General features: G+C 38.0%; 1 protein-coding gene across 1 annotated transcript in view; it reads left to right on the top strand.

The window, feature by feature from the left end:
• The first annotated feature begins 242 nt into the window (after positions 1 to 242).
• Positions 243 to 26,025, top strand: part of LOC130221602 (germ cell-specific gene 1-like protein) — a 219,894-nt gene continuing 194,111 nt past the window's right edge. Inside the window, exons 1-3 of the mRNA XM_056454146.1 lie at positions 243 to 543; positions 9,382 to 9,429; positions 9,582 to 9,734. Of these exons, the coding sequence (XP_056310121.1) occupies positions 243 to 543; positions 9,382 to 9,429; positions 9,582 to 9,734 (502 nt within the window). The remainder of the gene's footprint in view (positions 544 to 9,381; positions 9,430 to 9,581; positions 9,735 to 26,025) is intronic.

Below are 26,025 nucleotides of genomic sequence, written 5' to 3'. Positions count from 1 at the left end.
TAACTTAGAGCAAAACATAAGAGACTGATAGCATTACAGACGGACTTGAATTAGAGCAGCTGGCATTCGTGAAAGCTCAGTGGCCGTCCAGCTGCTCAATCAAGAAAAAGAAAGCAACATACGAGATACACACATCTACAAGATTCAATCAACCTCAAGATACCAACTGCACTAAGTTTGAATGTCTGAATCAAGGAGCCTAAAGCCAGGATTACTCATCTCCTTGTGCCTCCTGGAGCACTATGGGTATACAGCGAGCTCAGAGGGCATCAATGGCTCTCACACTCAACTATGTAGCATTCGCAATGGCAGTCTCAGCCGTTACCACCAGCTACTGGTGTGAGGGGACCAGAAAAGTGGTGAAGCCTTTCTGTATGGGACCGGTGAAAGGCAAGCAGACATATTGCATTCGCTTTAACAGCACCAACGTCAATGACACAAAACTGGTGCAGTACATCTACGAGACTGGAGAAGAAAAGTTTCTCATGAGGAAGTTTCATGCAGGCATTTGGTTCTCCTGTGAGCAAACCATGGACTTAATAGGTAAGACAGCATTGTTTGCTTTTTCTCATGGGTGGATTGGACTGTTTGCGCAAGCCTGCAAAAACAAATATATATAGATAAATAAAAATACATACATATGTATGTATATATATATATATGTATATATATTAGGGCTGCTCGATTATGGGAAAAATAATAATCACGATTATTTTGGTCATAATTGTAATGACAATAATTCAAAACGATTATCAGTTGAAGTCAAAATCATTCGCCCTCCTGTGAATTTTTTTTCACATAAATATTTCCCAAATTATGTTTAACAGAGGAATTTTTCACAGTATTTTCTATAATATTTTTTCTTTTGGAAAAAGGCTTATTTGTTTTATTTCGGCTAGAATAAAAGCAGTTTTAAATATTTTGAAACCTATTTTAATAGCTCAATATTATCAGCCCCCTTCAGTAATATATATTTTTGATTGTCTGCAGAAGAAACTACTGTTTTACAATGACTTGCCTAATTACACGTATTAATCCTTTGAATGTCACTTTAAGCTGAAAACTAGTATCTTGAAAAATATCTAGTAAAATATAATGTACTGTCACCATAGCAAAGATAAAAGAAATCAGTTATTAGAAATCAGTTATTGATACAGAAATCTGTTATGTTTAAAAATGGGTTGAAAATAAATTTTTCCATTAAACAGAAATTTGGGGAAAAGCGTTGCTAATAATTCACGAGGGCTAATAATTCTGACTTCAACTGTATATAAACAGTTATTTTCCTCCCTGTAAATAAGGAGAGGGAAATAAATACAATTGAATAAAAATATGAAACAAACTATGCTTTAAGCATCTTCACTGTAAGAAAAAAACTTCAGCTACAAATGTCCTTCAGTCAAAAGCAGTGAGGGATTTTCTCCATTTGTTGTTTGATTCATATTAAAAACAGGTGGCAGCACGCTGTCACTTTAAAAATTGTGCGGCTCTGATATGGTTTCTCTTTCACATGTCTTTTGATTCTCAACTTGTTTGTTTATTACACAAATGAGGGTTAATATGAATAATCACTAAACACAGCGCTCTGACACAAATGTGCATGTATTTGACCAATAAAGTGCTCACATTAAGATGGCGTTAGATGTGTGTGCTCTGCTCGTCTCCGAGGCTAAGCGCACACACGCACAACAGCCTGTGCTCTTTCGCGCTTTTAAAAAACATGAATGATGCGCATCCTGTGCTGCAAAAGTTACATTTCAGTACATGCTTTTAGTCATTTTCCCGTGGAACTGAGCTTTGCAGAGCAAGAAATGTGTACAACTGGAAAGTGGGGGTATATTATGCAATAATCGTTTATCTCGATTAATGTTTTGTCATAATCATTAGAAGCCAAAATCGAAATCAGATTTTCGATTAATTACACATTACACAGCCCTAATATATATATATATATATATATATATATATATATATATATATATATATATATATATATAGTCGAAAAGGTTTCTCATGTTTGGACAGTCACATGTTTATCAGACAGTGTCCCAACTAAATTCCCAAATGCACATTTCCCCTCTCTGTCAATAGACTTTAATGAAAATAAACTGTAAAGGCTGAATTATACTTCTGCGTTGAGTGATCACTGTTACCCACTTTGCATGCCTTCCGCGTTCTGTTTGTGTTGTTCAGACAATAACATTTCCAAAACGCTAGATGGCAGTGGGTTATTATGTTACTCTAGTTTCTTTACAGGTGTTTTAAGTGCTACCTTACAGTAGCTCAAACTTGCTCGTTCAGAGATGAGAACTGCCGGATGTGCAACAACTTTAATATTAGGTAAACATTAAACAAAATGTTCCATATGTCCTCCACAGGTTTTGTCACTTGTTAAACACTGGCTCCAACAGGCTCACTCCTCTCTCACAGCGCTCAGCCCACCCACACTTATCAAGCCGACCAATCACAGAGCTTGTGCTAAGCATTGTCGCAACATGTAGTAAAATTTTTTGATGTGTAGTAACATTTTTGCATGTTAACATTGGCATCAGACATGGCAAAGGGTATGCAACTGTGAGGGCGCTGCGCCGGACTATCAGCGTGCACTCAACGCTGAAATGTAAATCAGCCTAAATCAACCTGTTCATTAACTCACATTCAAGTGGTTTTATGAATTTCTTTCAAAGGAACTAATTATATATATGTATATATATTTTATTCAATAATTTATTGTTATTATAATTTTCCATTTTCCATATTTGCAATGCCTGTATTTTGGCATTTTTTTTTGCAGTCCACTTAGAATCCAACTTAAAAATATATTTTTTTCTTTATTGGCATTGATTGTTTTGCAATTCAAATGGCATCAACATGCCTGTGTTTTAATTTCTGTAATGAATATGGCTGTCAAGCCAGGATCTTGATGGTTTATTGTGGGTATGTTGTTTACATGAAAAAATCAGTGTTACAAGTAAAACAAAAATTCTATTAAACAATTATATTTTGAAATTAGGAAAGGAAATTTTCACAGTATACTATATATTATATATATACTATAAATACTATATATATTACACATATGTCTGATAATATTTATTTTTCTTCTGCACTGAAAAAAAATTATTCAAAGACGATTCCTTGGATTTACTCAATTTTTTACGTTATGTGGTTGTAAACAATTTATTTGGGCTGAATTTAAACAAACCAATTAAATTGAACATTGCTCAATTTAATTTGTTAGTTTAAATTCAACACAAATAAATTGTTTGCAACAGTTTTGCATGCAACACTTTTTTCAGTGTGTAGAATGTCTTATTAGTTTTATTTCAGCTAAAAAAAAAAAAAAAAAAAAAATTAAGGTCAATATTACTAGCCCCTTTAAGACTAACCCTATTTTACTAGTTACAGTAGGCATTGACTATGACTTGTTACTTTTTGTTCATGGTAACTGGTAAATACACATTTCTTAGTATATAACTGAACCCTAACTCTAACTTGGCCTTTAGGTAGCCTTTAGGTTACTTTTAAATTAAACTTTTAACAGTAAAGCAAACTGCTACCCCAAAATCTAAATATAACCCAAACTCTTATCATTACCCTTCCTTTACTCCTAAACCCAACGCAATCTCACACTAATTGCACAGTAACTGTGGCATTTAATAATTGCATGTAGTTTCAAAAAAAGACATTCATTTTCATTGACTGTTTCAGTAGCAGATGTAAGACTTTGGCATGCTAAAATTAACTGGTTAGCCTCTGCCTCAATAGACCTTAACATAGAATTTGCATAAATGCAGACAGACTAAATCTGAGAATATGTGCCAGAGACATGCATATGTGGTGGTAAAACAATGAACAGAACCAAGCTAAGAGTCAGATGCAAAACATGCAGTGGGTAGCTGGTTTGAGCTTCGGCTGGGTCAGTTGGCATTTCTATGCGGAGTTTGCATGTTTTCTCCGTGTGGGTTTCCTCTGGGTGCTCCAGTTTCCCACACAGTCCAAAAGCTTGTGCTATAGCTGAATTGGGTAAGCTAAATTGTCCGTATAGTGTATGTGTGTGAATGAGTGTATGGGTGTTTCTCAGTCATGGTTGCAGCTGGAAGGGCAGCTGGTACTTAAAACATATGCTGGATAAGTTGGCAGTTCATTCCACTGGGGCGACCCCTGATTAATAAAGGGACTAAACCAAAAGGAAAATGAATGAATAAAAAAAATATAAGGAACACAATCTTCTTTACTAAATTTTCCAAATATAAATATTCTAAATATTCTACATATACAGATGAAGTCAAAATTTGTCTCCCTGTGATTTTATTTATTTATTTCAAATATTTCCCAAATTATGCTTAAAAGCAAGGATTTTTTCACAGTATTTCCTATTATGTACTGCCATCTTGGCAAAGATAAATACAGAACCCTCTAAATCCAAAAGACCTCTTTTTTTTTTTTTTTGTAAATGAGCATTTTTTATCAGGCTCCTCTAATTAGGTTCAGAAGTTTCATTTTTTAGGTAAAATGTCACATTAAACCAATTATTTGGTTTTTAACAAGGTACATTTTCTATTGCGCCAAAACCAGCTAAATCCACTTGTGCTTTCTTGCAAAAACCTCTAAATCCACCTATTAGGATGAGACAGTGTAATTACTTGATAAATCACTAAAGATGCAATTAAAAATTGTTTTACCGAACGTTAACCACCTGAAATTAAAAATACATAAATCCGTCAAGTAAGTGGCGGTTCATTCCGCTTTGGTAACCCCTAATAATATAGGGACAAAGCAAAAGGAAAATGAATTAATGAATCTGTCAAGAAGTGAATTAATCACTAACATTAAAATTAATGTTAATTAAATCTTAACAATCTGTTGTCATTTCTGATATTTGGGATTTAGATATAATGTAAGTAGAACAATGTAAACATTGTAAACAAAGCCTGTTAGATTCAAATAATATAGTGTAAAAACATTGTGAAACATCACTATCTGTGCATTGTCCATTAATATAAAAAGCTTATCAGACGTATGGGTATGAAGTAATATAACTAATGTATAGTTTTATACATTTTTCATATCTTTTAAAAAATAGCTTACATTAGCAAATAAAAACACAAGGCCTACGGGGCAAAAAGGGGATGTCTCATGTCATTCATTCATTCTCACCATGCTCAAAGTCTTTATCTCTTTTTCGTCTCTTGTTTATCCTCATAGCATTCATGTGGGATAAAAGAACGGCACCTTAACTTTGTCTTTCGTGAAACGGAGTTGCCGTTTAATGTAGCTACAGTAAATCGGACTCATTCAAAGTAGCATTGCTGCGCAAAAAAATAAAAAGTTATGTATGTTAAGCTTTAATTTTTAATTAGCAATAAGAATTTCAAGATAAATTTTGTGGTACAGAATGGTACAGTTTAGTATAGTAAAGCCTAGTACAAAAAAGCAAATGATTCTTTCAGCAACCTAAAATATGAATGGTTTTTCATCATTGGCATTGCCTTTTGGACTATTATATGAATTTGGAATGATGGAATTACTTTGTAACAAGAGGTTACAGGTGCTGGTAAAGAATAATGATACAGAAGTTTGCACTGATTGTATATGTATTGTTTTTGAGCAAACAATACATAAAATCTTTGCTTTTACCTTTTCTTTAGGGGGTATTGTTGACATTGGAAACACAAATCTCTTATATACTTCAAATAATGCACTTTTCCTTTCTTTGTATGAGGGCAAAATGAGTTTGAAAATGCTGAGTGGTGGTAAGCATTCCAATACCCCTGCACTGTAGTAGGTGGGGGTTGTAAATATGTCACATTGCTCACATGTATACCTTATGGCCGTTTCCACTGTCAAAAGGCATACTGAACCGAACCGTACCGTACCACTTTTTCGGCACCCTTTCGAAAGGGTACCAAACACAAGAAAGGGTATCAAAAGGCGGAGCTAGACCCACAGCTGAAAGCTATTGGTTTACAGAGATATGTCATTCGCATATGCAACAAGCCAGAATGAAAACAAAAAACCCGCCATGTTTAAATACACAGTGAGAGATTACAGCAGAATTATATATATATATATAATAACGAGCCATGGTCGATCTGGGTACAAACAAACCTGGTTGTCTTCTTGATGAACAACCACAAAGCCATGGAGTAGAGCAGAATCTACCCTGTGCCTCGTAGTTTTTTACGAGGCAGTCTGAAGTGCGAGCAGTTTTGCTTTCTTCCTTGCGTTCGCCACGCGTCTATATCTGAAATAACAAACTTTTTGAGCTGACGATAATAACCTGCGCTTGATTATTGATGTGCTTTTGAAACCCGATCCTGTCAGACACTGACAAACGCGAGAGTGAAGTGCGAAAAAACAAAGGAGAAGCCGGAAAAATAGGAGCACATTATTTTTCAGCAAACATGAACAAAATGCCATGTTAAACTATTATCTTCACCTTTTGGACTAATATGAACTGGGAATGATAGAATTACTGTCTAACAGATGTTACATGTGCAGCTGAAGATTACAGACACAGATGAGAGGTTTTCACTGACTGTAGTCTATATTTTGTGTTGTTTTTGAACCTAAATACGGACAAAATGTCTGCTGTGTGTAGTAACACGGACACTGTAAAGGGCTGTATGTGTTTATATATGTTCATTTATTTAGTTATTTAATATAATTACAGCATTAAGCATCTGTGTTGTGAGAAGTGCTTTTCATATTTCCTCGAGCGAGAATGACGTCGACTGAAACTTTCTGTCATACACCACACCCACCAAAAGGGTACCCTTGGTAGTGGAAATGCAAGCCTGATAAAGGTGACCCGTACCGACCCGAACCGTACCGTACCATACCAGTCAGTGGAAACAAGCCATTAAATTCAACAATGTCTACTGACAGCTTTCCACACATCAGATGAGAAGCGAAACCATGGCATGCCACTTCTTTATATCGTTTTTGTTTCTCATTTAGTGTCTGACCCCCTCTGAAGCTTTAATACCTCGCTGTGAGTGATTGTACAGATGTGGATACATGCTCTCTACAACGTATTCATGTTGTTAACTTGTTGTTGTCATTTTGAAGCTTGTTCTTCTGTGTAGTTATAGTTGGATTTATCAAATATTAACATCAATATTTTGGTATTGATATTAATATTGATATTTCAGCCTCTCGTAGGGCACCAAATTATACAAACATAAAGGTGTCTATTTCAAAATCTAAAGGATTAGTGAGATATTGCAAACTTGTAGAGCCTCTTATTATCAACACAAAACAATCCAGTTTTAATTTAAAAAAGATTAATTTATTGTTAAGAAGACATAGAAGCAAAAATAACACACACTACTTATATAAAATGACTAAGCTACTAAATAATAATCACAATCAGGCTCCAGAAATAACTATAAACTAACTAATACTTAATCAAACAGAACTTAGATCAAATTAGTATTTTTGTGGTGTTGGATGAAGCAATGAGAGAAGTAATTGTATTATTGGCAGTCTTGAAGAGAAATTACATTACAGTTTCTCAGGACAATGGGATGGATAGTAACAAGGCATTTTCTGTTTATAGTTAGCCTAATGTACCCAAGGTCTATCTGTTATGAACTATACACAAGAATGGCTTGCAGTGGAATAAAATGTGAATTGTCCTTCAGCAGTACAGTGTTCCTGAAGATCCTTGGGTTATCAGGATGGAAAATGCAAATTCTTGTATCTGGAGAGAAGAATCTTGCTGAGAAAATTTACTTGCAAAAGTAAATTCTGGCTGTGCTGTTGTCTCTTCCTTGTCAGGTAGGGACTCAGAACACGGATGTGTCTGCAGGAGAAGGTTTTATTTCTACTTGCTGGAGGAGGGATTGATTGTCCCTACCTCTCAAACTGAAGGTACGTGATTGGGTCATTGCTCCTCAGGTGTATGCCCATCACGTCCTAATGTTCAATTTTGTGGAGCTTGCTGTTTTCTCCCCAAAAACACAGTTAAACAAAAGTGTTTTATGACCTTAGAATGGTTCATTTCTTTTCAACATTCATTCCAAAGTTCTTGTGAAGATGTCCTGAACTCATAGAGTCCTAGAATAAAAGGAGTTGGTTAAGGTAACACTCTTCTTTGTTTTTCTGTCAGTAGGTGGGATCCTGTTGATTATTATTTCAGATGGTAATTCTACGGTTTATGCACAATTTCATGGATGAGTATATAGGGTCTGGGTATGTTTTCCTTACAGTTCTCATCCATGTTTAGTGGTTAAAAGCCATCATTTGTAAATGAAGTGTTTCTGCTTGTACTGGCTTCCTTTGTTCCTTGTGCTAGCTGGAGCTGGTTTGGTAGCTTTTGTGGTCCAAGTAGTTTTTCACCTTCATTCCAGACACAGAGAGCCGAGGGGAACAATGGGTATTGGTGATTAAATCAGCCTGTTTACAAAAATCTTCTACTTTTGATTGCAAATCTTCTATCCCCCACCCTCCCTCCCACCCACTTCTGCCAGTTCTGCTTACAAAACCAATTTGGTGGTTTACACTTCTGTCCAGAGAGGTCATGTTTAGATCCTCAGTTGGTCTCACATAGTCAAGTGATGCGATTTCGGAGGTCAGAGTTCACCAAGCTTGAACTTTGCACTGCAGCGAACTGCGAAACCTAACGCATGACCCTGCGTTTCCGGTCTGACGTATTCGCTTGCGTATGAATGGAAGTCTATGGGAGGAAAAGCTCAGTGTGACCGCAGCTTAAATCACACATCAAAGAATCAGAGTTGCAGAACACACCCACGGATTGCGTAATCACCATGGACCAATGGTAGCTCAAGTGTGAACTCCCCTGCGAGCTTCGGTTTGACCAGATTTTGTCTGAAATTACATAATATCTGTTAATTCTTTGATTTAGTTTAAAGCTTTAGTCTTGCAGTGTGAATGTTGCCCTATATAGAAGCTTCCGTCCCAGCCAGTGCAAATGTCGAGCTCCAGCTCAAACACTGGCATAAGCTCCAGTGGGAAAGCAGTAAGATAGAACCCCGGAAGTACACAAATAGGATTTAAAGTTTTTTTTTCATCCCATGCATACAGTGGGAAACACTTCTGAAGGTATTCCATCACTAAGCCAACATGTCATTGAACTTGGCTCAAGTTGCAATTCCCAAATCAGAACATTCTAAGATAATCTCACAAATATAATCATGAGTAACAATCATATGTGAAAGTATACCAGACACAAAACTCCCCAAACCCAGATGTGATAGCTGGAAACACACTCAAGCCACTATTGCAATGACCAAATAAAATCACTTCCTGAAAATAAATATATAAATTAAATTTAATGGCACACGTTTCAAATGTGAACTCATTTAATCCACATTTCAAGTATTTAATGTTTATCAGAACTTTCTCTCTTTATAGGATTTAATTGTAGGAGATTTTTTGAGATTGCACCAGATCATGAAAGAGGTGGGTAAGTAACAAGTGTTACAGTTTTCTCATGAACAATAAATAATGGTAAAAAAAAAATCTGAATGCTAGGATAAAAGCAATAGGGCAATGTTTTGAATGATGCATCAAGATATATTGCCAATCTCACAAACTTTTTCTTTCTCTTTTAGGAGTCCTCTGGTTGTGTATTGTGGCTGAATGTCTTTATATTGCTCTGCTGTTCACCGGTGGAGCTCTGATGCTGATAGAGATGTGTCCATGCTTTAGCATGATGAACAGGCTCAAGCTCAGTGCCTTTGCAGCTTTGTGCACTGCGCTCTCAGGTAACTCACACCTGTATGCTTAAAATAAGAACAAAAGAGAGAGTTCACTTATCCTTTATTTTTCTTCCACATGTTCCAAACCTGTTTATTTTCTTTCTTCTGTTGAACACAAATTAAGACATTTTAACAGTGCTGTAATCCAGGAGCAATTGACTTCAATCTTTTCTACTATGGATGTCAACGGTCTCCAGTTTACAGAATTCATCAAAATATCTTCTTTTGATCCTCAACAGAAGAAAGAATTGGTGAACACATTTAAATTTTTGTGTAAACTGTGCCTTTAAGCACTTATGTTTTTATGTAACTTTTAAATGAACTTTAATTTAAGCTTTCACACTGATGGTTTAGTTAAAATGTGATTTATATATTTACATTACAAACTGCGTTTTAAAAAAATCAGCTTTCAATATTAGACATTCGCCAATTGATTATTAACTGAATAAATCAATTGTTCAGTTTGATTTAATGACCCATAAAAATGCTATAATCCATTAAATCTCATAAGCAAAATATGTTTCAATCAAATGACTCATGATTCCCAATTTTGTCACAAACCTATCATCTAAGTTAATAAAAGCCAAACAAGGCCTAAAACATAGAGACTATATGGGTGAATAAAGTATGTGACTACCTAGTTGGTGAAGTTGAATCTCAGTTTATTTACTTCAGTTTTGAAATGTGAACAACTGCTGCATTTATTTTACGTGATAATTATTCAGATTATTCTTGTTGTGAAGCAGTGTGTTAAGCTTTTTGAATATTATGTAAGCATAGTAAGTAAAAAGTTAGGTGTTAAAGAGGAAAGTTATGTCAAATATACTGGCTCAGATCTGGCAAAATACTGGTGTGGCCAAATCAACATATGGTAGTCCTAGCCCTGAGCTGGTCCAGTGCTGATAAGTAAAATTGCTTAAAAGTGCTGCACTATCAGGGCTGGGTTTTGTGATAACAATATATCTTGGCTCTTAAGAGCATTCTGCACGTGCAAGCTATCAAAGGTTCATTGCAACTCCATATGCACTTCACAAAAAGGCACAGAATTCTACATGCTATTTAAGAGTCACTTTACATTTCAAAGATATTGAAATATAGCCTTATATGGAGTCATATAATGAACTTTAACCTAATAATTGTCATCCCTTGTGGATTAGCAATCAGTATAAAGACTGGGACATAAAATTGCTGGAAAAAAATTAAGTTAAAAAACCCCATAAGGTAATCATTATGAAATGCACAATACATGGATGGGTTTCATGTAGGGATGCTCATTTCATTTAATTTTCCCAACTGACAACAGCTGCTTGTCAACCAAATATTAAACCTTAACCGGTCAGATTAATATTAAATAATGATTTAATAAAAAAATTAATTGACTTGTCTATTTTGTGTCTGACACACTAAATATTACATTTTAAAATATTATTTTATTTTTACCTGCAAACAACAGCATACAGAACATATTAACTACAGAACATCGTCAGATCTGCATGCACCTGCAGTGTTTCCAACAGCATAGAAAAAATATTAAACTAAATAAAATAATAAAATATATATGCCTGCCCTAAATTATTATTACTTAAATTACAAATTTAGATTACAAAACGAAAACACTGACTGAAACCTTTTTAAGAACCAGCAATTTTATTGAGATTGTGTAGTGTGTCAGGTATGTTCTTATAGAAGCTTCTTAAAGGGGTGGGCCACTACGATATCATATTTTAAACTTTAGTTGATGTGTGATGTAGCTGTGTGAACAAAACAGCATCTCTGAATGTAAAATGCTCAAAGTTCAATGCAAAGGGATACCTTGGTTTTTACAGTTTTAGAGTTAGCTTTGCAAAGCCTACAATGAACGAATTTTGGGGACTACAAAAAAATTATTCCGGGCCTTGTGAGATCACAAACATACTTTTACCGTGCACACACACTGTGCACCTAAGGGCTGGAAAAGAGAAATGCCATCCTGCTATTTCCACAAATCTTCTTCTGTTTCTGTATTTGCGCTTCCAAAGGACACGACACAAAATCAGAAGTGCTTACAGTTCAATATTAATTATTTTCCAGAGAATTATAAAATACATAGCAAGCATGATTTGACAAAACACAGCTTCCAGAATCTCCCAGTTCAGTGCTGGATTCGGTTCAGCTCCAACAAGCAGACGCTGCGAACTCTGAGCCACGACCTATATGTGTTTTTATTTGTTAAAATTGATTATGACATGCACAGAGTCTAGCCTTAATGGTATGTTGTAGCAAAGATGAAAACAACGGTAAATGCTGTTCGCCACCGCTAACAATTTAGCTACAAATTCATATTTATCAGTCAAACTGCTGTAAACACACATACACAATTCACCAGCACGTGCAGCGTTTCTCTATAGGCAGCTTTTCCACGCGTTTTACATCTCAGATAATGAACTCGCAAAAGATGTGATCAATTCATGTTACTTACACAGGCATATTCCGAATATATGTGAAAGACGTCGTGCAACACGTTGAGTTAAAAAAGTACAGGAGAGCTCGCCTAACTCATGTAGCAGCAGAAAAATAAATCAAGGCTCACACAGGTCGCATTCCACATCTTGTGCTTTATTGTTCTGTCAGCGTCACTGTTTATTACAGAAAATAACTTAATCCGAGCATCAGAGAAAAATAAAAATAAACATCGGTCCCGCACACATGCGCTTCTTGTGTTATACGCATCTACAAATAGTTCATAGTGTACACATAGTATACGCACACACATAAACACACACACAATGGCAAACTCTCTTAAAGGGGCCGCACCCCATTTTCACTCGTTACACACACTTGTCAGATTTTATTTTAGAGAGCGGGCATGAGGTTGACAGACTGTTTTTACAAAATGCGTGTGCTTGTACGGGTGTGACGTGGAGCCGATCGCAGCACATTGTGACACATGACCAATCAGAGTCACTTGAGAGGCTGAAGATATGAAAGGGTTCAATGTTTCAGCAGGACAGTGACCCAAAGCACAGTTCCAAATCTACCAAGGAATTCATGCTCAGACACAATACAATGTTCTAGAATGGCCATCCCAGTCCCCAGATTTCAACATCATCAAAAATCTATTAATTGATTTGAAAAGGGCCATTTATGCTTGGCACCCATCAAACCTGACTGAACTGGAGAAATTGTGCAAGGAAGAATGACCCAAAATGCCTTCAGTAAAAAATTATGCACTTATCCTTGACTATAAGAAGCATCTACAGGCTGTTATTTTAGCAAAAGTTGGTTTTCCAAAGATTGATATTTTTGTTCTGTCTCCAAACTGTTGCACCTGTATGTTTTTGTTATAACTTAAATTGTGATTAAAAAATAGTATGTTAGAACTGAAATGTTGCTTTTTCCCTGGGGTATAAACTATATCCAAATTAATTTGCTGATCTGAAAGGTCAGCAGGTTATGGCTTGCAATTATGAAAATTATCAGGGGTGGCCAAGCTTTTGAATAAGACCTTAAGTAAACAGTTCATTGCAGAATTGATGTAAACACGATATATGTCAAGCAGGTAAAGTCTGTTCTCTTGTATATGATGATCAGCGGAACTGTAATGAAATGTCCATCATCACATCAGTCTCCTGTCCACAGACGAGATTGGGAGACACACAACCAGGAGGAAACACACTAGGAAGAGACACAAAGACACTGTAGGTACACTTGGAGCAGACAAGGTAAGTATAACTCAGAAAACAGAAATTGACTAACTGTAGATTTTGTCCTTCTCAATGCGACGAGGCCAGACACTGAGGGAATGAGCATGCAGAGATTTATGGGCTGGAGTGATGATCGTGAGATGACGTGCAGGTGCGCTGGTGATTAGTATTTGGGTGATGGTGAATAGGGTGAATCATTTGACCAGGGACAATTCGAGACTGGCAGGGGTACAAGTTTACCTTTTGGTAGGTTTCGAGAAGTCTTTGAAATGGCACACTCATTACGCCCCTGCATGAACCTTCTCACGTCCTGGGCTATTCCCTGTCACCAGAAACAGTCTCTCAGTAGTGAGCAGGTCTCGTTGGACTCAGGGTGGCCAGTGCCCAAAGAGGAGTGTGCGGATTCAATCAGTGACAGACGTTGTGTCCAATCAGGGTCAGACTTGTCCTTCTGTCCAAATGAGTGCCTTGGGTTTGCCACAGAGTAGACCAGTAAATTGACTGCTACTGTAGTTTGGGATGAATGGAGGTTAGCTAGTACATAGGGCATCACCCTATATTCATAATGACCACTAGGGGTGATAAAAGCTGTCTTCCACTTATCACCCTCCTGGATTCTGATGAGGTTATATGCACTTTTTAGGTTAAGCTTGGTGAATATACAGCCCCACGTAGATGTTCATGTGCAGCTGAGAGGAGGGGAAGTGAATAACCGTTCTTAATGGTGAGGTGGTTTAGAGCCCGATAATTGATACAGGCTCTAAGCCTCCCATCCGTCTTGGCCACGAAGAAAAAGTTGGAGGTTGAGGAGCAGATGTAACCCTGAGCTAAGGCCTCCTCTACGTACTCACCCATGGCCTTTCTTTTGGGAATGGGAAGGGGTAAACATGTCCATGGGGCAATGGCTCACCCTTGCTCAGGTCAATTGTGCAGTCCCATGACCTGTGAGGTGGTAACTGGGTGGCTCTCTTGGGGCAGAAAATATCTTGGAAATCCTTGTAGCAGTGAGGAATCTTCTTGGAACACTGTTCAAAAGGACTCTCTATGGAGGTTTTAAACAAACACATATAGGACTATCAACTTTCTTGACAGGACAGTCTGAAATACATTCTTGAAAACATTCTTTTCCCCATTTTAGGACCTCTTCTGTACCCCACGAGAGCACAGGGTTATGTTTAATCAACGACAGTTGCCCTAAGTTGATGTTTGCGGTGGAATCTCCAAAACCAACAAATCAATCTTTTTTCACAAAACAGACCCACTCATAGTTGAACAGAATCCACAACTCTGTTGATGTGATGGTGATTTAAGGGCTTTCTGATGATGGACTGTACATGATAGCTCTTCTCAGAGGACCTGGTTTTGCCGGCTGAACTGAAGTCAAGGAGTGCAACCACTGGAGGAAAGATGATGGGTGCAGTAAGCATCACAACAGTGGTGAGAGGTAACATTTTTCTTGCATAGGATGAATTGCACTCCCCGAAGGACGTGTTGGACTTATAGGGCATGAACCCTGGAAATGTCCTGCTCTTACACAATATAAACATAGATCCCAATTCAGCTGACAAACCCTCTCTGCTTTAGTAAGCTTTCCTTGGTTTAGATTAGAGGGTTCAGGACCTAGGTTTGGAGGGGTCGACAGAGGAGTATAGGCTGGTTGTGAATCTTTTTGCTACAGGTTTCCATCTGTGCTGAACACTGAAAGGATAACTGGATTACGTTTTCCAGACCATATGCATTGTCATATGGCTGATAACGGCATTCTCAGGCAGGGTTCCAACCCCTAATAGTCGGTGGTGGAGCAGCCGAAAACAGCTTTGAAATATTTGGTAAACTGCTTGATAAATTGAGTTACCAGTCCTCTTTGAGCCCATAATGGCCCTTTCCTGTTAGCAGAAAGATTATAAATGTGATGTTGGAAGCATCAGTCAGATACACTAAAAGTTGCATTTCAAACAATAAAGTATAAACCAATTGCACTCCTCCACCAGGCCTGAGTGGGGCGCCAGGTGAGCCATGTGACTGGCATTGACCTGTGTAGAAGAAGACAGAATTTAATTAATTTAATTAATTGCAGAATAAATGTAAACAGGATATATGTCAAGCAGGTAAAGTCTGTTCTCTTGCAGATAATGATCAATGGAACCATGATAGAATAGACAGGAGACTGATGGTGACGATGAAATCGGGTGACGCACAACCAGGAGGGAAACACACTAGGAAGAGACACAAAGACACTGTGGGTACACTTGGAGCAGACAAGGTAAGTATAACTCAGAAAACAGGAATTGACTGACCATAGATTGTGTCTTTCTTCATACGACGAGCCCAGACACTGACTGAAGGAGCATGCAGATATTTATTGGCAGGGACTAATGAAAGTGAGATGACATGGAGGTGTGCAGGTAATTAGTATTCGGGTGATGAGGATCTTGCTGATTGTGGTGACAGCAAATGGGGTGAATCATGTGACTGAGTGGGGAGAACCTGGCCTGGCTGTGACATTGGGCTTCTATAGCAAATAAAAATTTAGTTTTTTACATATAGTATTGCATGACTTTGCATACGTTTTTATAGTTTTCACATCTATAAAATTAAAGTATCAGTTTTTTGTCGAGCTGTCATGCAAAAATCATTAAGGTAAATAATTGGATTTGTTTTATTTGTAGATTATGTAGGCTATTTTAAAAATGTTAATAACTTTAATAACCTAATTACATTTTCCAATTGGTTGGTTGTACACTAAATCATAAAAACTATATCTGTTGCGTTTATGATGAGCAGTGCTGCAGCGCGCTTAGAGAGAGAGAACAATGGGTCCCCATAGGTTGCTTGGGTTCATTGTTCCGATACGTCAACGTGCCCATCATCTTTATCCTATACGTGTCCTGAGCGCGCTATAAACAGACAGAAATGGAGGAGATGCTATTTTCTTATATATAAAATACGATAACACTTGTATTTATTAACTGATTATAATTTTATGGTGGTGTCACAATGGCGCAGTGAGTAGCACAATCGCCTCCGGCATGAAGGTCGCTGGTTCGAGCCCCAGCTGGGTCAGTTGCCATTTTTGTGTGGAGTTTGCATGTTCACTCCGTGTTCGCAAGGGTTTTCTCCAGGTGCTCCGGTTTCCCCCACAATCCAAAGACGTGGTATAGGTGAATTGGGTAAGCTAAATTGGCCATTGTATATGTGTGTGAATGCAGGAGTATATGGGTGTTTCCTAGTGTTGGGTTGCGACTGGAAGGGCATCTGCTGTGTAAAACATATGCTGGATAAGTTGGCGATTCATTGCGCTGTGGAGATCCATAATTAATAAAGGGACTAAGCCGAAAAGAACATTAATTTTATGGTGTGAAAAACTTACTTAAAAGTAAGAAAGCTCAAACTTATAATTTACAGTTTATGGTATAAAGAGAGATGTATTTGTCACAAGTAGTGCTGGAATGCTCTTTTTTTTAACAGTTTTGCTATTTTTGTTTCCATGCACCTGGTGGAGTGTTACAGTAGTTGCTCCAGATTTTACCTCTTAAAGAGCGATGTGACAGTAAAGAGTAGCAAACAATAATTTAAGCTGTAGCCTATCTATATAACAGTGAAAAATAAATAAATAAAAACAAAGAGTAATGAATCACACTTTATTATAGTAGTACAAGTTCTATACAATAAATAGAATAATAGAAAATAGAATAATACAAAAGGTCACACTTTATTTTGATGGTCCGTTTGTTGAATTTATGTTACATTGCATCTTTAGGTACATTGCATTACTTTGGCAACTAATTCTCATTAGATTAGGTTGGGGTTAGGGTTAGTGTAAGTTAACATGTACATGCAAAGTTACTTATAGTCAGTTAAATGTCTGTTAAAGGATCATATCAACAGATATTAAGCAGACAGTCTATGAATACTCAAATGGACTATCAAAATAAAGTGTTACCTAAAAAAACTAATACATTCTGTTTGAAAAGATTTATTAATAATAGCAGACAGAAAATGGCATAGTATATGTGAACCTATGAATAATATTAGTATTATAATAGTAATGGAATTACATTCATTCTTTCATTCATTCATTTTCTTTTTGACGTAGTCTCTTTATTAATCTGGGGTTGCCACAGCAGAATAAACCACCAACTTATCCAGCATATGTTTTACGCAACGGATGCCCTTCCAGCTGCAACCCATCACTGGGAAACACCCATACATTCTCATTCTCTCACACACACACACACACACTACGGACAATTTAGCTTACCCAATTCACCTATACCGGGAAACCGGAGCACCCGGAGGAAACCCACGTGAACGCAGGGAGAACATGCAAACTCCACACAGAAATGCTGACCCAGCCGAGGTTTGAAACAGCGACCTTCTTGCTGTGAGGCAACAGCACTACATACTGCGCCACCGCATCGCCATAATAATAATATAAATAAAATTGTCGTAAGAGAATAGGTTAATATCATTAGAATACTAAAGTAAACAAGAATAATGAATTGGTCTATGGTTTCATAATTAAAGTTCATTGTTTTACATGTACATTTTTATAGTGTTTACAGACATCAGCTATAAAATGCAACACAATGGGATCTCTAATTAAGAAAAAAAGATCAAAAACCATCTGTGGAAATTTAATACACATATGTATTAACAGAGTATTGGACTCTGATTATTTATTCTTCTTGCTTTGACATTTTCAGACAGATAGGAGAACCCTGTTAAAAGCTCATTTGCCAGAATGCCAAGCTTTGAAACAGACATTATAAGCACAACTGCAGCTCTGCATGTTTCCAACATTTTACGAAGACTAATAATGGGTCTGCAATATCGAGCGATGCTGACTGTCTATAATGACCAACATTTGGGGAAATAAAATGCAAAAAGTCAGCAATAAGTCTATTTTAGAATTGTGCAAACAATTTGATCTCCAAAATAAACCTGTAGCAGAGACTGGGAGACTATTATGAGCGTACTAAACCCAGAACAGTTGTTGACACTAGGAGATATGATTATGGGATGCCAGGCAATGGAGAGCATGCTCCAAATCCTGGTTTGCTTGCTTAGACTGCCCATTTATCTGACTATGGAATTCAATTAAATTCAATTCATGTTTATTTATATAGCGCTTTAATATGTAGATCGTGTCAAAGCAGCTTAGTATAGAAGATCTAGTAAATTGAAACTGTGTCAGTCCAGTTTTTAGGGTTGAAGTTCAGTTTAGTTCAGTTCAGTGTGGTTTAAATTTTACTGCTAAAAATCCAATCACTGAAGAGCTAATGCATCAATGCACAGCTCCACAAGTCCAAAACCAAGCAAGCCAGGCAAGGAACAAATCACCAATTCAAGAAAGTTTAGGAAAAAAACCTTGAGAGAAACAAGTGTTAGTTGGGCACAACCATTTCTCCTCTGGCCAATTGCCGGAGGCTGGAAAACACTTAACCTCCATCGTGGAGAACTGCAGGTGTGAGTAGGTCACCGTCGGGTGATCAGGCTGGTCAATGTGAAGACTCGTCAGTCAATGTCGTCTTTCAGTAATCAGTCTCATGCTCTTTGCTCCTCCATGACCACCACAGCATCATCTTAGGTTATGGCCTGGTCCAAGATTATGGATACCTTGGCATAATTTCTTTACAGGTCTTGGATCATATTAATGGCACTGCATAATCTCGAGGGGCCTCGGTGTTCTACAAGTGGTTTGTCAAGAGCACTCACCTGCATGGAGCACACTTTTTCATCATACTGTTATGTGACGTGTGTATGCTTTACTAAAAAGGTCTTTAATCTAGTTTTGAGTGTGTCTGAGCCTCGGACAATATCAGAAAGGCTATTTCAGAGTTTAGGAGCCATAAATGAGAAGGCTCGACCTCCTTTAGTAGATTTTGCTATTCTGGATACTACCAGAAGCCCTGAGTTTTAAGATCTTATAGAGCGATTTGGATTGTACAGAGACAAAGGATTGGTTAGATAAACAGGAGCTAGATTATCTAAAGATTTAAAGGTAAAAAGCAATATTTTATAAACAACACAGAACTTAACAGGCAGCCAGTGTAAGGAGGATAAAATTGGAGAGATATGGTCATATTTTCTAGACCTGGTAAGAACTCTGGCAGCTGAAGTTTATTAATAGAAGATGCTGGGCAAAGAGTGAACAGAGCATTTACATCAATCCAGCCTAGAAGTCAAAAAAGCATGAACTAGCTTTTCTGCATCTGAGATGGATAGCTGAGATGGATTCCTAACTTAGCGATAATTCTCAGATGAAAGAAGGCAGTTTTTGTGACATGGGAGATATGCATTTCAAAGGTTAAGTTGCTGTCTAATATAACACTCAAATCTAGCTACTCTTTCAGTAATTTTGCTGGAATAGGGTCTAAAATACATATACATGCTGGTTTAGACATATTTATGTTTTTCCAGCTCTTCCTGTTCTATGATTTTGAAGCACTGTAGATTATTTTGATTAAGTGGAATGTTTAATGAATCTGAAGTATAAGGCGGTGCAGAAAGTTTAACATCTTCTATTTTCTGTCTGTCTTATATTATCACTGAAAAAAATTCATAATGTCATCACTACTAATTTGCGGTGGGATAATTTTTTTCTAAAGAGGACCAATTATTTGTCATATTAGCAATGGTGTTAAATATAAATCTTGGATTTTTGTGGTTATTTTCTATGAGTTTGCGGAGGTGCTCAGCCTGGCGGACTTTAGAGCCTTCCTATAGCTGGACATACTATCTTTGTACGCAATATTAAAGACCTCTAATTTAGTTTTTTCCACTTAAGTTCAAGGTTACGAGTTGCTGTTTTTAGAGCACAAGTATGATTGTTATACCATGGTGTAGTTTTATTCTCTAGTCTTTTTCAATTTGATGGGTGCCACAGTATTTAGTGTGTTAGTGAAGATTGCATCCATACCCTGGTTACTACATCAAGGTCATTTGCGTTTGCAGGTGCATTTAGAGAAATAGCAGGTAAGTTATTCATAAGTTCATCTTAGTGGACGGGACGATAGTTCTACCAGGATGATATATCTGTGCAGATCTGCTAACTTGAGGTAAACACAGCTTATATAGTAAGAGATAGTGATCTCTTATATCATCACTTTGTGGTATAATGTCTACCTCAATTCCATGAGACAAAGTTAGATCTAATGTTTGCCTTAAGCGATGTGTTGGACCTACTACAGTTTGCTTATCCTAAGTGATTGTAATAAATCTGTAAATGCAAACACTATTGCATTATTACTGTCATCTATGTCGATGTTGAAATCTCCTACAATTAGTATTTTATCAGTTTTAACTAGTAAGTCAGAAATAAAATCTGAAAACTCTTTTAGAAAATTGACATAGGGTCCTGGGGGTCTAAATATGGTGATTATAGCGAGAGATAACATGTTTCTTATTTTTATTTTTACTATCCGGAGAAATATCAGTAAAGATTGATGCAACTCCACCACCACAACCAGTCTGACGACCCTCATGCTTTTATAAGAATCCTGAAGGAGTGGCTTAATTTAACCCTCATGGGTCTGAGATGATTTTGGGGCCCCTGAGATGTTTTAACATGCCCTGACATTTGTGCGTTTTTCAGCTGTTTATTACATAGTACTGGCCAACATGATTTTTTTTGTATTCAGCACAAACTGTGCTACAATAATATGTGAGAAATATTGATGTACATGCGTGTTTTAGAAATAAAAAAAAGCGTAGTTAGTAAGTTTTGGAGAGAAAAAATTGCAGCTGAAATAAGGTCCCCCCCCCCCCCCCCCCCCAAAAAAAGTCTTGTAGGCTAGAATATTTACTTCACAATTATGTGAAAATTATTCTGTTCTCTCATTCAAAGAAAGCATTACAATAAATCACATTTTTTAAAAAAATTTTTGGGTTATCTCAGCTCTATGTGTGAGTGACAATGGTAATTCACACCTTGAGAGACAAAAAACTCCCCCACTCACCCATCAAGGGCATTGTAAAGCAATGTTCATCTGCAAAACCTAGCCTAAACTAAATGCTTGTATTATTATGTGATGTATGACCATGTAAACACTATGGGTAAACAATATACAGTGCTCAGCATTTGTAAGTACACGCTTCACAAATCTCTCTTTTAAATTCATATTTTTAATAGTGTAGAAGTCCATCTTTTAGTCCAATGATGAAACTAACAGCATGGTCGAAGGTTAAATGCATGTAAGAATTTTCTAGTGCTTCTGAAAAGAATTGTGTTATTTATTAGAATTTATTTATATTTGTTTTTCAGCTTTGAATTTAATCTGACTCCAATTTGAAGTGACCGTCAAATTTAGAGTAATGAACCAGACAGAATACCAGAGGTGCGGGCAAAATAAGGACAGTTTATTAGGGACAAGTTCAACACAGGCAGGCTGCCACACGCTGGGCCTCGGCAGTGCCCAGCAGTGAAAAGGCTTACTAAAGTTCTGATGAGAACAGAGGGTACCCGCAAGGCTGGTCGATGAAGGAGTAGAGGAGGAGAGCTGGCGATTGCTGACAACCCCGGCTGGGGACAGGATACTGACAGACACTAGAGATCGTTGGGCAGAGCAGAGGGGGGGTAAGAGCTGAGAGCACACACTTATAGCACGAAAGACAGGACTTACTGGTCAGGACAAATTACAGATAGATGAGTACGAGTTGATGATCCACAATTAACGTGATGTACAATTAGTATGGTATAATAACCTGACACTGAAACAGAGAACACAGAGGTATAAACAGAGACACTGATAAGCTACAAGTGGAGGCAGGTGCTAAGGCAATGATTGTTAATGGAAAGAGTCTACAGCTGAGAGACAAAAACAATACTGAGAGTGATGGAATTAATGAGATCAGACCTGACTCATGACATTTAGACTGTATTTCTAATTATAAGAACGGATCACATTCATCATTTATGACTCAATTTAGAGTTTTGATTTATATCTGATCCCATACTTTTCAGTTATACGTTCATTAGGGACCAAAGGCCGCACATAGTTTTCACGCCCCGGAATTTGCATACATTCTCATGGACATTATCTTGACACTCTAAAGTTAGTCAGAGGGTGTAGGGTTAGCTATGTAGGGATTATTTACAGTTTTAACCCAAAGAATGACCAGTCTGTCAGATGAAGAAGAGCCGGAGTCAGAGATTCAAATAAATAAATAAAGTTTATTGAAGATAGTTTGCAGTTTTATCTGCAGAAGCCAGCTTCAACACTCACAAAACACAGATAGACTAGGAAAATTTCCACGTGGGTTTGTGCGTACAATTCTGAACAATATCTTAAGCATATAAATGTCAGACATCCACTAGAGCACATGTGTCAAAGCCAGTTCCTGGAGGGCCACAGCTCTGCACAGTTTAGTTCCAACCCTAATTAAACACACCTGATCAAACTAATTGAGTGCTTTAGGCTCATTTGATACCTACAGATAGGTGTGTTGAAGCAGGGCTGGAACTAAACTCTGCAGGGCTCCGGCCCTCCAGGAATTGACTTTGACACCCCTGCAAAAGCTCACTCCAGACCTGTGAAACGGATCCACAATCAAATAGAACACACACACTTAAAGTACAATGTGTTTCTTACCCAAGGCTGAGTGTACTCTAAGTCGTCTTTATCAAAACTGGTTAAAAACTGGTATAATCTACATCCAGGCAGTTATAATATCCTTACTACACAAAAGTCTATCTTGAATAAATAGTAGAATCACTTTAAAAGAATTAACCGTAAAAATAGCTAAATCAATTTAGACATTTTAGATAGTATTAACTCATACAAATAACAATAGAAACAGTTGTTTCCAGTCCTCAGTCCTTAAGTTCCACTCAAGCTCTCCGTGACCTCTGACCTAGTTTAATGGTTCTTGCAAATAGTTACAAAGAGACTGGTAAATGCACTGATTTTATCAAAGCCAAAAACCAAATCAACTTATACAAGTGAAATATTACAGTGAAATTAAGACGTTTTTCCAATCACACAGAGACATTTAAAATGATAAAAAAACATGAATATAGGGCTACAAGATACACCATATTAAAAACTTGGACATTTTATGTAAAATGTGAGTCATCTGCTCTAATGGAGAAAGGTAACTTAAAGGCCAAGAAGGGGGGCTTGGAGTGAAAGGAGATGAGTAAGCTTTCTCGCATTTCCACCTGGTGAGGTGTAGCTCTGTGTTTCCAGCCCATGCTTGTATTGTCAACAGTGATTTACATGGAAAAGTTGAACAGTTGGTTTCCTGATTTTATTGTCAGATCAGAAAGTTTATTGTTTTATTGCATAGCAATTCTTGTGGTCTTGTCTTATGAAATTCCATAACAGTTCTCAGGGTCTGATATTAATATAGGAATTATACAATATTATATTTGTGCATATATGTTAGATTAGTGAGTACTGAAGCCAAATCTGTAGCTTTTCTAACAAAATAACTCACGATAACAGTCCAAAAACGAGTACACCCAAATTTATATGCTATAGAGAAATATTAAATACAAATTTAAAAAAGAGGAAAAATCAAGAAAAGCAATATGTAAATGCACCATATACATTGGGTAGGGGGGAGGGGTGGATTGGCAGCGTGGCTGTTCAGACAGGCACTGACACAAGGAGTCATGGTGTTAATTTGTTTCTTTTAATAACAGCAGTAAAAAAACTGAACAATTATTTGAACTGTACAACCGTACAAGCAGAAAATTAACATTTATTTTTTTATCTTATTTTTTCACAAAGTGTGGAGCATTTGTCCCTGCAGTTTATCTTTATGGACTTCTGGAAGAACATTTCAAGTACACTACTAGTACATTAATATTTGTATGCTTACTAAATAAAGTATACTTCTATACTTGATCTTTGCATAAGTATACTTATTTTTCCTAAGGGTGCATGTTCTGACTTACCAAGAATTCTAATGCTTCAAGCATTATAATGCATTGACCACATTTTCCCTCTAAGTATAAACCTTAAGAGAAGATCTTGCCTTACCTCACAGAAGTTAACCCCCGCTTTTGGGCAGCCCTCTTCCGACCACTTTATGCAGCTCAAAGGACAGAGCCGTCCTGGGAGACGCCTGCAAAATACCCAGAGTTGGACCATGGGCCATATGGCCCTTCAACGCCGGTGCAGACCTGGACAATCTCGTCCAGCTTGGCACCTCTTTGTGCTGAAAAAGGGATCATTTGTCCCGATGGGCTATCAACCAAGGCTGAACCTGGACCCGGGCGTCTAACGCGATACTTTTAACACAGGAGACAGGGATCATTTGTCCCGCTGGGCTATCAAACAAGGCTGAACCTGGACCCGGGCGTCCCACGCGACACTTTTAACACAGGAGATAGGGATCATTTGTCCCGATTGAAGCTATTTTTACCACACAGATAGAGGAATAATAAAGACACTGAACACCGTATGACCTTTATTGTTAAATTGTATAATATTTATTCAGGAAGATTCAGAGTCTTCTGTTGCTTCGAGGGGGCGTTTCCCCTTTGAAGGCTGCCATGGCAGCGTCCTCCTACTAGTTCCCTCCTGGAAAAGAGATACAGAAAGGCCAGTTAGCTAACACCACACGTCCCTCTGTTGAGGTCCATGCCAAAAAGGAACTGATTTACCAGGGGTGACCCACTCCTTGAGTGGCGTTCTCTGCCCGCTGCCTCCTCCTCCTTCTCCTCCTGCACCAAGGCCCACTCGAAGAGTCTGCGGCGCTCACGTGCTTGGAGAGGGCCGAGGTGAAGTGCGTAGAAATTATCTGAGGTTGAAGTGTCGTGGCACATGAATTGCGCCACCTTCCTGCGATCCTCGGAAGAATGTGAATTCTTTGCCTGCATGAGAGACAGACAGACAGAATCTTTTTGGGGTCAAAGCCGCTGGCAGTCATGGGGGTCACAGGTGGGGGGCACTGCATAGATAGTCACGTGCGTCGTGATGGCAGTACTGACGTCAGTGAAGGTGGGCTTGCCGGGAAGCCCCATGCTGGTCCACGCAGACTAAAAATGTTTGTTCAGGGTTCGACAGGGACTGGGTCTGGAAGTAAAAAAAAAATAGGAGGCCTGGCTCCCCCCGGGGAGGCTAGCCCGCAGCTGCAAGAACCTCCGGAACCAGCTGTATTCTTCCTTGTTGAGAGACAATTGGGCCGCCCCGAAGGCTCTGTTTGTCTTATGTGTTGTGATCTGGACAAGCAGAGAGAAGATGAGTGAGTGCATACCACTGGTGGCCCCCACCCGCAGAGTTACACTCACGTTAATGACATAGGCAGACTCGTCCGGGCTTCTGGAGGCCTCCTGGATGGTCAGGTTCTGGAAGACCCCACAGCGATGGCCTGTGATGGAGGTCAGGTAGCTGGTCAGAAAACCATGAAGCGTCATTGCTGCCTGGTGTCTGGGTTGGACACGAGGTCATCTGATGGAAGGAGGTAAGGGATTTGACTTTTCCAACAAATCTTGTTACACCACGAATGGTTTAACGTAGTGATAGCCGCTGGTGCCCCAAGGCAAAAAGATAATCTCTGCTCCTGGGTGCCAGCAGCTCTTGGGGAAGGGGGGTACGCTGACATGGCTGGTTTGACCGTGAGCTGCTGGTGCCCCGGAGCAGAAGAGGGAAGAACGGAAAGGT

Source organism: Danio aesculapii, chromosome 3, assembly GCF_903798145.1.
Source record: "Danio aesculapii chromosome 3, fDanAes4.1, whole genome shotgun sequence".
NCBI lineage: Eukaryota > Metazoa > Chordata > Actinopteri > Cypriniformes > Danionidae > Danio > Danio aesculapii.
The sequence above is the reverse complement of the archived record's forward strand: the minus strand, read 5'-3'. Positions and strand labels throughout refer to the sequence as shown.